The 13488-nt window shown below is 57.8% G+C and overlaps 4 protein-coding genes across 4 annotated transcripts; 2 read left to right on the forward strand and 2 right to left on the reverse strand.

The window, feature by feature from the left end:
* Nucleotides 1-3006: 3006 nt before the first annotated feature.
* On the forward strand, nt 3007-3983 carry E0L32_009210 (uncharacterized protein; the record flags this gene model as incomplete). The annotated part of the gene is made up of 2 exons (XM_031144150.1): nt 3007-3576; nt 3651-3983. The coding sequence occupies 2 exons, from the start codon at nt 3007-3009 to the stop codon at nt 3981-3983; spliced, it is 903 nt and encodes a 300-aa protein (XP_030991320.1).
* Nucleotides 3984-4320: 337 nt separating this feature from the next.
* Nucleotides 4321-8081, reverse strand: E0L32_009211 (uncharacterized protein; the record flags this gene model as incomplete). The annotated part of the gene is made up of 4 exons (XM_031144151.1): nt 4321-4363; nt 4432-4532; nt 4598-7876; nt 7935-8081. 4 exons carry the CDS (start codon nt 8079-8081, stop codon nt 4321-4323), a joined length of 3570 nt encoding a protein of 1189 aa, XP_030991321.1.
* Nucleotides 8082-9205: 1124 nt separating this feature from the next.
* Nucleotides 9206-11083, forward strand: E0L32_009212 (uncharacterized protein; the record flags this gene model as incomplete). The annotated part of the gene is made up of 1 exon (XM_031144152.1): nt 9206-11083. One exon carries the CDS (start codon nt 9206-9208, stop codon nt 11081-11083), a length of 1878 nt encoding a protein of 625 aa, XP_030991322.1.
* A 207-nt stretch (nt 11084-11290) lies between these two features.
* Nucleotides 11291-12787, reverse strand: E0L32_009213 (uncharacterized protein; the record flags this gene model as incomplete). The annotated part of the gene is made up of 1 exon (XM_031144153.1): nt 11291-12787. The coding sequence occupies one exon, from the start codon at nt 12785-12787 to the stop codon at nt 11291-11293; it is 1497 nt and encodes a 498-aa protein (XP_030991323.1).
* Between the last annotated feature and the right edge of the window lie 701 nt (nt 12788-13488).

A 13488-nucleotide genomic window follows, 5' to 3' on the forward strand; every position in this document is an offset into this window, starting at 1 on the left:
CAGGGAGCTGGATACCTGATGGTGAGGTCGCGGCGCGCGTGTGCATGCGCGTGCGTGTCCTTTGTGTGTGCGTGTGGTGGATGTGGATGCCTGAATGTTGGATGTCGAGGACACGAGGTGGGAATTGCAGCAAAGGAAAAGGGAAAGGAGGCTGCAGCAACGACCGTCCGTGCAGAGCGGGCGGGCGGGGAGGCTACTTGGCCTCGACGAGTACGGGCTGACGCCTGCGTTAGGCCAGAAAGGGATCAATCAGCGGGTACACAGCGGATTTGGTGACGGGGCCAGTTTTTCAGGGCAGGGTGTGCTTCTAGAGAACATCCATGTACCTATTATGAACTCGAGGTCTGAGAGGTAATCAATCAAGAAATATTGCCTGCGCTCTGTGTTTGCTGGTTTTGTCACGATCGTTGGATGCAATGGCAGGGAAAGGCACGTCCTGCCAGCTCCATGTCTGGAGTATGTAGATTTATGTCTGGATCAAAGTCCGCAGACTACACACACTCACTCACATAGCAACATTGAAAGGACACCAACGCCAGGGCGAACAGGTTGAGAATTCCATATATGAGCTAGGTAGGTACCTAGAAACGATTGGGTACTTGCTTGCTCTCCTCCCCGTCACTCAAATTTGCAGGACATCCAACAGCACCCCCGATGCCTCCTGGCTCTCCTCTCGAGAAGTACTAGAGGTACCTACCTGTAGGTATCATGAACCACGGCAGCCAGCCGGCAGCTCCAGCACACTGACCTGACAAGAGGACCCGGGGTGGCCTGGTCGTTTGAAGCAAGCCGTTTATTAGCGGCAGGTACGGCGTGCTCTGGCGTCGTGCCCATCAAGGTCTGAAATTTCCCCCAAGAGCGAATCAGACGCCACAGCGGGCTCACCCTGGGATTGTGGCCCCGAACCAGGCCGCCAGCTACGAAGTCGTTAGCGGCGATCCGGGGTGGAGATTGTTCTGTCTAGGCCCTGCAGGTGCTTGACGAACCCACTCGGTGCCCCTGTGCCAGCAGCACTCTGTTCAAGGAGTACGGAATAGTGAAGCACAAACATCACTTGGAAGGCTTTCCCTCATCGTTCGAGATCAAGTCCTGGCTTGCTGGCCCTTCACATATGCTTCCCGGGAGCGAGGAAACGCAAGGCAAGACCCCCTGATTCTCTGGGCGGCAGTAACTATAAGCAAAGTTATAGTTGAGTATTTCGATGAATGATAGAGGGAGTGACAACGATCCTGGATCGTTGGGATAGCATGGTGTGGGTAGATTGCGGGCGTGCATGGCTACCAGTACAAGTAACTACGTACTCGGCAGACTTCGTACTCCGTACGTGTGTGCTACGCGCTGACCCTACGGCTGCCTTTGACGAGGCCACCGGTCTCCTTGCGGAGCTCTGCATCCAGAGGTTGTAATTGAAGTGGAGATGTGCGAATGATGCGATGCAGCCCCCCAGCCGAGCGAGGATGCCCTCCCCAGGCCTGCATCCACGAGCAAGTACTCCGTAACTGACCATTTCGTAAACCGGGGCCGCTTTTCATAAAGGCATATCACAACGGCATCGATGTCTGTCTGCCTTGAGGGATAATTAAAGCCTGGATTGCTTGAGGGCCCGAGCTTGCGTCTGACGATCTCCGGACCATGGGCCGAGCAAAGAGCATGTCTAGACCAGAACGAAGGCCCATCCCGTATCTTGTCAGCGATTCTACCCACCCGTGCTCTCACCTACCAGTGACCAAGCTGAAGGAGACTTCGGTCAGCGGCCAGTCGGCTCGGGATCTAGGCCCTTTTTTGCTCTTTCCTGCCGTTACACAGCATATGCCACTGTGCAAGGGATTAAACATGACCGAGTCTACGCCTCTGCGGACTGGACACTCCTCGGGAAGCGGCGGCAAGGCATGGGATCGAAGAGGATTTTCGATCCCGTAGACAAGGCCCTGTGATCTGGCTGATTCCTCCTCGTGCATTGATGAAGTCGCGAGACTAGACAGGCACTCCGTATTAGACTCAAGTCGCTGTCACATCTCCACCCGAAGACGTTGGACAGATGGCTAGGCTACCCGCTGGGAGAGCTGTCCCTTTGGATGTCAGGACCGTCGCAACATGCACCAAGCAAAGCAGCCTCGATCTGCTGGAGTTACAAATACTTAGCTTTGTACCGAATTGCTCATGCAACAGGGCATCCGAGTGGCGGGTTGCAGCGAGGCATGGGTGCCGTCCTTGGCCTTCGGGGGGTGACGTCCTCCGGCTGAAGAATGGAAGCCATGGGGTCAATTTGAGGACTCCGGCAGCAGAACGAGCCCTGGCTTGGAAACCCTTGACTGATGAAGATGTAAAATGCTGTGGATGGCATGAATTGACTGCTAGAAACCCTGTTGTGGCCGATCACTGGTAGATATTTGTCAAGCTCAGCCCATCTTTGGTCTCTTTTGTGTTATTCGAGACAAGGTTCAAAAGATGAACGCTCGTTGCGATACCTCCCTACCTAGGTCCTTGAGGGAATTGAGAAGGCTGGAATCAGGCCAAAATAACGACGAGCAAGCACTCTATCTACCTTACCTTATAGGTACCTATAGTTAGTACAAGTAGGGACCAACCTCTCGAGTTTCTCAAAGTACAAGCACCTAGGTACTTGGGTGCGTCCGATATCACAGGGAAACGACATTGGTAGACCGTGCTGGAGGAGCCCCACCCAGCACCGGCAGGGCTGTTAGCATTGGCCACCTGCATTCGGGAAGACCCCTGCTAGGATCATCTTGGTCTCCCATAGTTGAGGCGCATCACCTTTTTTTCTCTGAGACCTTCTTATCAGACCCCAATTGATGATCCTAAGCACCACGCCCGGGTTTCGAGAGACTGCAACCCGCCAGTAGCTCCAAGCTGCCCACTGTCCCTGAATCGAGGAGGGCATCCCACCTCACTGTGCCCCAATTGCCAGCCTTGCATGCCGGACTCATCGCGTGCCGTTCCCGACAAGCATCTTGCAACATCCACACCCCATCATCTCCGGTCGTGATGGCTTTGCACGGTACCAAGGCGCCGTCGCTGGTTCGCCAATTAGTGCCTGCAGCGCGGTCAAGTTCCCGAGCAGTAGCCATTCCGTCACGAGCACGCACCTTCTGTGCCGCTTACAGAACTGCCGCCATCGAGAGCAAACCCATCTCGCAGGCCTTGCGCCTGCGCCGCCGGCCCCGTCCCCTCGTCCCCTCGTCCACGCCCTGCGGCTGTGCCGCCTCGTACCACTCCTACGACCACCCAGACCAGGCCGGCCCGTTCAACAAGGAGGAACAGGCCCTCCTGTCTGCCGCGTACGCCCATGTCCCCGAGCACGGCTTCACCCAGCAGGCCTTGGTGCTTGGTGCCCGCGATGCCGGCTACCTCGACATCAGCACCAATTTGCTTCCCGAGGGCGTCTTCAGCCTCATCCGCTACCACCTCGCCACGAAGCGCCTCGCCCTCGCGGCCCGTAGCCGTGAGCTCTTCGAGACACCCGAGGGCGCCGCGCTCAGCACCGAGGCCAAGGTGCAGAGGTTGGCGTGGGAGCGTCTGGTGAGCAATCGGGAGGTCATCGGGAGATGGCAAGAGGTAGGCTTCCCCACACGCCAGAGAAGGCTCATCCACGAGCTCCATTCGAGACTGACCTCATGACGTACCCGTAGGCCCTCGCGATCATGGCCCAGCCGAGCTTCGTCCCGGCCTCGGCCAAAGAGCTTGCTCTGCTTGCCGACGAGATTCTCTTCCTATCCGGCGATGCCTCTGTCGACCCCTCGTGGTACACGAAACGCGCCTCCCTGTCGGCCATCTATGCGGCCACCGAGCTATTCATGACCAACGACCGCTCCCCGGGCTTCGAGGACACCGCCGCCTTCATGCGTCGCCGGTTCGGCGAGGCGGGCGACGTGAGTAGCGTGTTTGGTGCCGTCGGCCAGTGGATCGGCTTCACCGCGAGCGCGGGGCTCAACGTGCTGAGGAGCAAGGGAGCGAGGATATAAGGCACATGGGAGTCAGAGAGCATAAAAGCGAGCACGACGAGATACCCACGCAAATGGTACACGTGCCGCCCCTCGATTTCCTTGTAGACTATTGTAAACATGTAATCATGTAATCTAGCTGTAGTTCTAGCACCCCATACCAAAGTAGCAGCATAACATCGACGTCTCCATTCCGCCTGTACATGTATCAGACACGCCTGCGGGGGGACATCACGGGCCAGGACCAGCGCATACGCAAGCAATCAACTCCCAAGCTCCAACAACAGATGCCGATCAAATTACAAGATAAAAAACGGGTGCCACGTCGGGCACGGAGCTGGAATGGCTCCAAGAAGAATTAACGGCCGCCTGTCAAAATGCGCTGGCGAGGATCCGTCAAACTGTTCATGGTTACTAATTAGTCATTCCGTGTGCAAGCAACAAAAGGACGACATGAACCACGACGTACCGGTGAATTTTGACATCTTTATCCGTCGCCACGGAGCCCGTGATGGCGTTGGGCGTGATGAGGATATACTGACGAGAAACAGACCGGCGAGCTGCGTCGACCTAGAGTTATACTATGTTTAGTCGCCAGCGGCCAACAAGAGCGTGCTCGCGTCTAGGGAACTTACCAGCATTTGCGTGCTAATGGCACGGTTGACATTGTCCATGAAGACATCAAACTCATCCAGGCATCGCAGAGGCGATCCCATGGCCTCCCAGATGGCCAACAGAAGACAGATGGACGAGAAAGACTTCTCTCCCCCAGAGAGAGTCTTGGTATCGCGCCCAGATGCAGTCTTGCGCGTGGCGTCGGGCTCGACCTGGATCTCGAGCCGCTTCCGCGCATGATCAAGCAGGAGCTTGCCACGGAACTCGCGCTCCGAGAGCAAGTAGATGAAGTTGGTCCGCGAGTTGGCTGATATATAGCGCTGGAAGATGCGCCATTTGTCGAGCCTGGTCGCAAAGGTCTGCTTGAGTGCCTGGATCTGCTCCCGGGACCCGTCGAGGACCTCCTGCGCCTGGTCAAACGTCTCCTTGGCCGTGATGAAGCGGTTGTTGACTTCCTCGTCGGTCAGGCCAATCTTCTTCTGCCGCAGGTCGAGCTGCTTCCGTACCCCTTCATACTTTTTCTGGATGCTATTCACGGTCTCGTCCTGGGGAATGTAGACACGTTCCGGGGCTACTGCCGACGCCTGCACCGTGAACTCCTCCACCTGCGCCCTCTGGCGGTCCCGCCGGGCCTCGGCGACGCGCTTGTCGTCCCTGCACTTGTCCGCTTCCTCAAAGGCTTCATTCTTGGCAACGAGGGCAATCTTGCGCACGTCTTGACGTTGCGTGACCTTGTCCTGCGCCTTGTTTAACATCGCCTCATAGTCCCGGAAGGCCAGCTTCTCCTCGGTCAACTTCTTCTTCAGCGTCTCCATCAGCTTATTCTGCTCCTTCTTGCGCACGTTCATCTCTCCATACTCGTTGCCGTACGAGTCCTTCTCCTCCATGACCTGGAGTAGCTGCTCTTGAAGCGCCTGCAGGCGTACGTCGACGCCGTCAAACTGGTCCAGATCTTCCTGGACCTTCTCTGTGTGCAGCTGGGCATGCCGTAAGCTCGTCTGCAAGGCCTGGAGCTTCTTGGTCTGCTGCTTGATCTCCTCCTGACACCGATGCGCGGTCTGCTGCAGCTGGCGTCTGTCCGTCTCGAGCTGCCGCAGTTCGGTCCGGTACGACTCGAGATAGTCTTTGTGGATCGCAATCTGACTATCGCTATCGGACTTCATGCGGGGCCTCTGGTTGCCCCCAATGACAGGGGATGTGCTGATGCCTTGGGCCCGAGCGGTCAGGCGTAGACCCTGTCCGCGCTTGCCATCATGCAGGGCTAGGCAGGCGACGACATTCTGCGGGACGGGTCCGTTGAACATGACATCTTCGGCATTCTTGCGCTCCTGGATGAGAATGACCTGTTCTATCCTGTTGTTGATGATGAGCTCCTTCTTGATCAGCTCGTTGTCAAATCGCAAGACGCGGAGGATGGTATCGAAGCGCTCGTCGGGCTCTTTGCCGCTGGTGTCGAGCAGACGGCGGTTGGCGATGACGATCGGGCTCTTTTGTACCCTGAAGCGCTCCATCAGGCCACGGAGTCGCTCCTGGTCCTGCTTGCTCGTGACGATGAAGCCATTGAGGATGTTGCCGAGCGTGGCCTCCAGGATCGGGCTCCAGATAGGTTGCAGAACCTGGATGTGCGAACCGATCGGCCCAACGGGCTTCTCCTTGAAGCCGGCATCGTGCTCAATCGCTCGCAATAGGTCGGGCATCTGCTGCTCGTAGGCATCATATTTGGAGCCGTGGCTTTGTTGCAGATCTCGGATCTTGCCTTCGGTTGTCTGGATCTCCCTCCTTTTGAGCTCGACAGATGCCGCCGCCTCGCTCACCCGCTTCCTCGCGGCCTCTTCTCGCCTCTGCAATTCCGGCAAGGCATTGTTGGCGGCGTCGATCTCGTCACCGATCTCAGCCTCCCTGTCCCGGGCAGCTTGGAGCTCCTCGCGCTTCAGGGCGTGTGCGTCGCCGTTCTTGTCTTCGATGCGCTTCTCCTCCTGGCGCACCTTGGCCTCAAGATCCTTTACTTGCTCGGAGGCATTCCTCAGTCGGCCAAACACGTCTCGCTCGTCGTTGTGCAGCTGCTCCAGATCCCTCCGCGCCGAGGCAAACTTGTCGGCAGCCTCGTCCACCCGCGTCTTGTAGTCGACGCCCTCCTCCTGAACAGATGCAAAGGCATCCTGTGCGCGGCGCAGGCTCTCCTCTGCTTGCTCCAGAGCTTGGGTGGTTTCGGTCTTGGTCTGCTCCGCCCGGGCAATGTTGGCGTCCGCCTCTAGAATAGCATTCTCTCGGTCCGCGAGGATCTTTTCCTGCTCTTCGACCTGAGACCAGGCAAGCTGGTTCATGTAGAGACGTTGACGGCGGCGCAGCTCTTGGTTATCCTGTATCGTCCTGCGCAGCTTATCCGCAGCTTCGAAGGATCGCTGCGCGATAGCCAGCCTCTCTTGCTGTTCGGGGAGCTTGTCTTCGCTCGCGTCCAAGAACTCCTTCATCAAGGCGTAGTCCTTGTCCAGCTGCTCCAGCTGGACACCCTGCAAGAAGAACTTGTACTTCATAGACGCCGACGAGGCATTCAAAAACTGCCGCGCGTTGTCCTGCGAGAGGACGTTGAGAGGGTTGTCGACCTGGAGGCAGTAGTACTCAACAATCTCGGACACCTCGCTCCGCTTGGTGGAGACGACGCGCCCGGTGGCCGCCCTCACCTTGAAACCACTGCTGCCCTGTCGCGAGAAGTGGCGCTCCACTATGATGGAGTCGCCATAGTCAATATGCTTGTAGGCATCCACGCCCTGGTTCTTGATCTTGACAATCAAGACTGCATGATCCTGGCCTTCCTTGACGAAGCTCTTCAGACTGCCGCCCCGGTTCGTCGAGCTCGCCTTCCCGCCGAGACACAGAGTGATCGCCGTGAGGATAGCGCTCTTCCCACTTCCGTTTTCACCGACGACAAAGTTCAGTAATGGGCCGAGATCGACGGATAGGCGCTCGTGGCACATGAAATTGATACAGGTGATGTTTTCCAGGATGCCGTTGTCGGCTATCCTGTTCTCACCGACCACATTCCTGTTCTTGGACCTCAGCCTCTGTGTGGCTCGCTGGTCGTCCTCCTTTTCATGCTGCAGGTGGCTGAAATCGCGGTCTCGGAGGTGCTCGTACTGGGTGGCCGGGGGCATGTCGAGATCGCCGTCGTCATCCTCCCGCGCGGATGGGTCCTCCTCGCCATCGCTGTCTGCAAAACTCGGGGATCTCCCGAGTCGAGGCGTGCCGTGGGCTTTAGGGACTTGTTCGTCCACGATGTCGGATACCCGTACTCGTTTCCGCTGGGAAGGGTCAGCAGATGTCATCCCAGCACAGGTGAGCGAGACAAAGAGCACTCACAGATTCATGGCGCAGCGACGAGCTCGCGTGGTGAACATCGATCACCTCGTCAGGTTTGTCTTGGGCGTCATCGGCCCTTTGTCGCTGACGTTTTCTCGTGCCGTCTCCAAGGCCGTTGACGGTCTGCCTCTCTGTTCGGGAAGGCATGGGTGGCGGCGCGCGAATCAGGCGCGGGAGGACCGTGACACCTGTGACACCGTTGATATGATACAGAATTGGGCCGACGCAAGGTGGTGAAGCGCCATATGTCTACCTACCAACCAGGATCTGGCAGAGGTAGAGATGATGTGGGATGTGGATTGGGGAAGCTGCCTAGTACGAGGTGCCTTACGCGCGACGCGTTACTTGCACTTGGGGGGGGGGGAATCCCTAAATCAATTTACAAAGAAAAACACGCTACCGTACACTAGGAGAAGCGTGGGGGACCGCGCTAATTCAGTACCTAGAGTGAAAATGTCAGGGAAATCGGTGTGGTACCTATAGGTACCTAACTTCTTTGATGCTTGTGTTGTTGCATACCTAAAGTCTTAGCCCGAAAATTAGGTGAGAAGTGTGCTTTTATCCTCCATGCTCCATGTGACACAGTGGCTCCTGCCCCATGAGCCCATTTACAGTAGGTACCTACCGTTAGGTACCTAGGTAGGTAAGGTAGGTAGGTACGATGTAGGCACTCCACTTACTCTGTACCTACTCCGTACTGTCTTCTGTAGGGTCAAGAGGTGCGTGCCACTGGTGAGAGCATGGATCTTTGCAGACCACAAGACTACCTAACAGTAGATAAGACAAATCGGGCCAGGATGAAGACGGCCCGAGAGCAGAGAAATTTGATGACTGCTCTATTCCCGGTTGTGAGATAAAGCACCTAGGTACCAGGCGCGTGAGACAGCTCTTCGATAAACCCACATCTAAGGTTATGACGCAAAGACACTGGAGGCGCTACTCTTAGGTACTCCGTACCTCTGTGGAGGTGGGCAGAGATTTCAATATCAGTGTAGCACGGGCAGTTTCCAGTGGAGCCTCTAGGTATGTAGATAGGTAATTCGATTAGTCTATCCTGTCCAGCAACGGCAGCAACGTCACCCAAACAGGCAACGAACGACAATAGGAGGCGGCTTGCTTAGACATTAGGTGTTGCTTTCTTGACAACGCCTGGATCTTAAGTGGACACAAGCCGGGCATCAGACTGCCAAAGGCAACAGGCGCGGTCCTCTCCCAATCCGTTGAGGAGCGTTCCGCCACGTAAAGGCCGGGGAACGGGGTCCCAAGCCGAGATGGACGGGTCGGCAGGGTCCGCCGAGATGGCCGGGGACATGCCGGCGTCAGACACGAAAGCCGGTTTGTCGCATGACAACTGCGTCGAGTACATGGTATTCGTCGTTCACGCGCGCGAGGAGACCGGCAAGCTCCTCCCCGCGCTAGAGAGCATCCGCCGGCGAGGCATGCAGCTGTGCGAGGAGTACACCAAGGACTACATTTGGCAGAAGGAGGCCTTCGCGCTCGAGGTCAAGAGTGAGCGCGGATTGCTGTTCCTGTACGGCAGCACCGAGTATGGCGATTGTGTCGAGGACGAATGGCTTGTCGTCTTTTTGTTGCGTGAGCTCAGCAAGTTGTTTGCGGAGGCTTGGATCCGCGTGTTCGACGGCGACGGCGAGTTTCTCTTCATCGAGGCCGCCAGCGTCGTCCCAAAATGGCTCAGTCCCGAGACCGATGCCCATCGGGCCTGGATACATAAGGGAGAGCTGCGGATCATCGCGCCCGGCTCGCAAGCCGGAGCCAAGGCCGGGTCCATCAGTCTGCCCGAAGCTGTGGAATATCTCAGAAACAAGCCGGGGGAGCTCGTGCATTCGTCGTTCGTCGAGGCGGAGGCCTTCTACAGGCTGGAGAAGTACCCACGCTGTCTCCAAGAATCGATGCACCACGCCCTGGTTACTATTCCACGGAGGCTGGCCTACGTCTTGCATGACCGCCCCCGATCTGTGGCGCCTGCGGTGGAGGCCTTCTACCTGCGAGACCCCGTCGCTCTCAAACCCATCCTCGCCGCATCGCCGGCGTTGCACTTTCCGCCTGCCGACCTCGTTACAGTGAGCGTGCGCTTCACCAGGACGCTCTTTGCCCAGCTCAGGTCGCAGCGCTTCGACCCTCCTCCACCTCAATGGCGGCCCTTGCTAGAGGCTGCCGAAATGCAAAGCTCGGGGCACAGCGACGGCCCCCCCGCGAAGGATCTGCTAGAGACAGGTATGAAGCTGACCACCGGGTTTGAGATGCTTCTCGCGACGGCCAAGACGAGTAACCAGCGGATCGTGCGAGAGATTGCCCTGGTCGTGGCCGACCTCGATGAAGATGGCGAAGACGCGGCGGCACTGCCATCTGACGAGGTGATCAGGTCCTGGAGGGATGTGGGCCGCCACGACGACGACTCATGGCTTGACATTGATTCTGCCGACTTTGAGCGGGAGCTAGAAGGAGCGTCTGGCCGGAAGCGAGACGGATCCAGCAACAAAGGCTTTGGCGATGCGGCAGCCCAGGCCGATCTGCGCAAGATTGTGGAACGTTTTGAGGGCTTCCTCAACGACGACAGGGCAGGTTTGGATGGCGCCCTAGTGGACGAGATGGACGAAGACGATGAAGAAAGCGACGAAGACGACGACGACGATGGAGATGGCGGGGACAGTGGCGACGAGGACGTACACGTCAGCTTTGACGAAGCCGAGTTTGAGAATATGATGCGGCAGATGATGGGCTTGCCGGGGACGGCAGGCTTGGCAACACCGTATACTGAGCAGTCAAGGCGAGGCGTCGACGACGAAGCCAAGAGGGCGCCGGAGGAGGATAAGGAGATCCAGGAACTCGCCGCGTATTTCGAGTCCGAGCTCCATTCTCACGGGGCGCTGAGGCTGGATCCGGCCGCTCCCAAGAGGCCTGCGCAGCTGGCAGACGGGCAGCATAGCAAGCCCGATACCGCACCCCACCCGGCGGCCGTGCCCTCGACTACCGATGACGAAAGCGCCGATGAAGAGGTGGACATTGACTACAATTTGGCCAAGAACCTACTCGAGAGCTTCAAGAGTCAGACTGGTATGCCCGGTCCCGCTGGCAATATCTTGCGAATGATGGGCATGTCACTGCCTCGGGATGAGGACGATGGCTAGCTGAACCGCATCGGCAAGCACTACGGAACGTCACTGCGGAACGATCTTGCTAGGGGGGCACGAGAGATGCGAGTGATGTGCTTTATTTTATGCTGCAGACGAACGGCCCCATCTTGGGGCCCTATACAGTGCACTTTGGCCTCTTTGGGGGAGCTCAAGGATGCGTTACGCCTCCGGAGAATGCTCCCACCCTGCAACGCCCTCAAGTCAAGCCTCCAGGTGCTCATCGTCCGCCTTGGCCTTCTTGGCTGGGGACACGACTCCGCTCGGCCGTCGGTGTCGCGCTTTGGGGCTGGCCTCGTCGTCGTCGTCGTCCTCGACCTTTTCCAGTTGCGCAAGCGTACTGTACAGCCTCTTCCTGGCGGTGATTTCGCGCTGGCTCCCACCTGGCTGCGGCCGGTAAAACTCTTGGACGATGGCGACGAGGGCATGGTAGCACCGATAGAGGAGCATCCGGACGTGCGCTGTCTTATCCCGTCCTACTGGGGTGTCGGCCCCTTCGTCGCGGTCCTCCTCGTCTTCGTAGCCTCGGAGGAAGTCTTCGTTGGTGTCCTCACAAAAAGGTTTGGAGAATAGTATGTCGCCGAATATACATTGCGACCAATCTTTTAGGCCAGATATCGTGATTTCGTTGGCGTGTTTGTCGCCGCCTGCCTTCCCCGCCGTGCCGCATTTGTCACTGCCTGCCTGCTTGACATCGTCAGAGGCCAGACCCGAACCCGCAGGTGCTAAAGCTGCTCCAGTAGGCCTCGAATCAGCGACGAGGATCTCTTCTCTGGAGGCGCTGATTCCCCTTGTTGATGCTTCGCCTGGATCTGCCCTACCCGTGGCCGGCTCGCTCCCGAGAATGCATATGCTGGTGTCCTGCAGCGCATTGATCGGCACCAAGCGCGCTGTCGTCACCTGGTTGAGGGTAAAAAGTAATCTCTGCACGTGGCGCCGAATCATGGGATAGGCTAGGACAATGGCCATATCTTCACCGTCGTGCAGGACGTCCTCGACCAGAGCAAGGAATGCCGCCGCCCACGTCTGGGCGCCATGTGCCACCCCCGTGTGCGATACAGCAGCGTTCGCCGGGCTCTCGTGTGGTGTCGGCATCCCGAGAACAGAGAGCGCACCTCCGAATCGTCCAGATGGCGACGTGAGCCGGGAAATCCGGTGCGCGATCTGGCCGCTCTGGTAGGCAATGGAGCGGAGCTGCTCTGGCGCCAGGGAGGGCTGGAGCGTCGCCAGAGAGTGTCCCGGCGAGTACTGCAAGAGTTTGTAAGGGGTCTCTAAGGGGCCGGCCGTGGGCGAGTACGAGACGATCGAAGGGAGAAGGCGGTTGATTGCGAGACCACGGCACGGGCTTGTGGGTCGCCCGCCTGTGGCACGCGAGGTGCATGCGGCTTTGTCGTACGGGGTCCAGATTTCTGCGGCCCCCTTTCCAGTCTTAGAGGTAGTGTCCTGCCAAAGCATGCTCGTCAGCCATCGGAGCACAACGGCTTCCGACATGATCGGCAGCTGCTCGGCCCGCATGAGCATGACGTTGGAGGACGGCGCCATGAACAGCACCATCTCTTCCTTGCCGGACAGGTAAAGATGATAGACCCTCTCGAGTCTCGGCGAAGCTACATGCTCGACGGCCTCCAGCGTAACGTCGGGATACCCAGCCGCTCGTAAAACGGCCAGCAGCGCCTCCTCCGACGGCAACAGCTGATCCATGGGGACAGGTTGGACAAGATTGGCTCGTAGGCCGCAGCTCGGATGCCCTGGATGTGGTTGTAACGGACCGGGAGGCTCTTTGGTCTGGCGAGGTTCTTTTGGGTGACAGGGCCAAGACCCTCTTTCGTGTGCGACAGAATCACAACAGGCTCAGGGGCAGATCAACAGAGTGGCTGTGGATTGCTGTGCTGATGTAGCAGACGTTCTTCTGTTTCTCCTCTGCGTTTGTGTCATGGCCCTCCCCCCTTTTTAAAAAAGATCTTGCTGCGGCGTCCTGTCCCTAACTTATAAAGGGCAGACACGCATGCTGGTGATGTATGGAGCATGAGCAGATGAACCAATGCCCACCACTGTATTCACCACTCTGGGCTGGAGTATGCAGGGGAGAGACCGGGCAGGACGGGTCATGCAGGGAATCGCACTGTTGGCAGCTGAGCTGCGAGTGTTGGCCAGTCGAGGCAGGGGTCTGTCGGGGCAAGTACCACCCTTCTCGCACCCTCTCGAGAGTCAGGGGGTGTCCTTGAAGTTTGGCTTCCTTCTACAACCGATCCGGGAGTTCCAGGTTGGCAGTATGCTTGCAACTGATCTGGCCGGCGACTAGATGGCGCACGGTATGTCGCTGCTTGGAAGAGAAGGAAAAGTTATCAGCAGTCGTCAACCAACATGAAGCAAAGGGGTAGTCATATGCGGTTGAGCCTGCA

This window comes from Thyridium curvatum, assembly GCF_004353045.1.
Source record: "Thyridium curvatum strain D216 chromosome Unknown NODE_65_length_251728_cov_83.732616, whole genome shotgun sequence".
Lineage (NCBI taxonomy): Eukaryota > Fungi > Ascomycota > Sordariomycetes > Thyridiales > Thyridiaceae > Thyridium > Thyridium curvatum.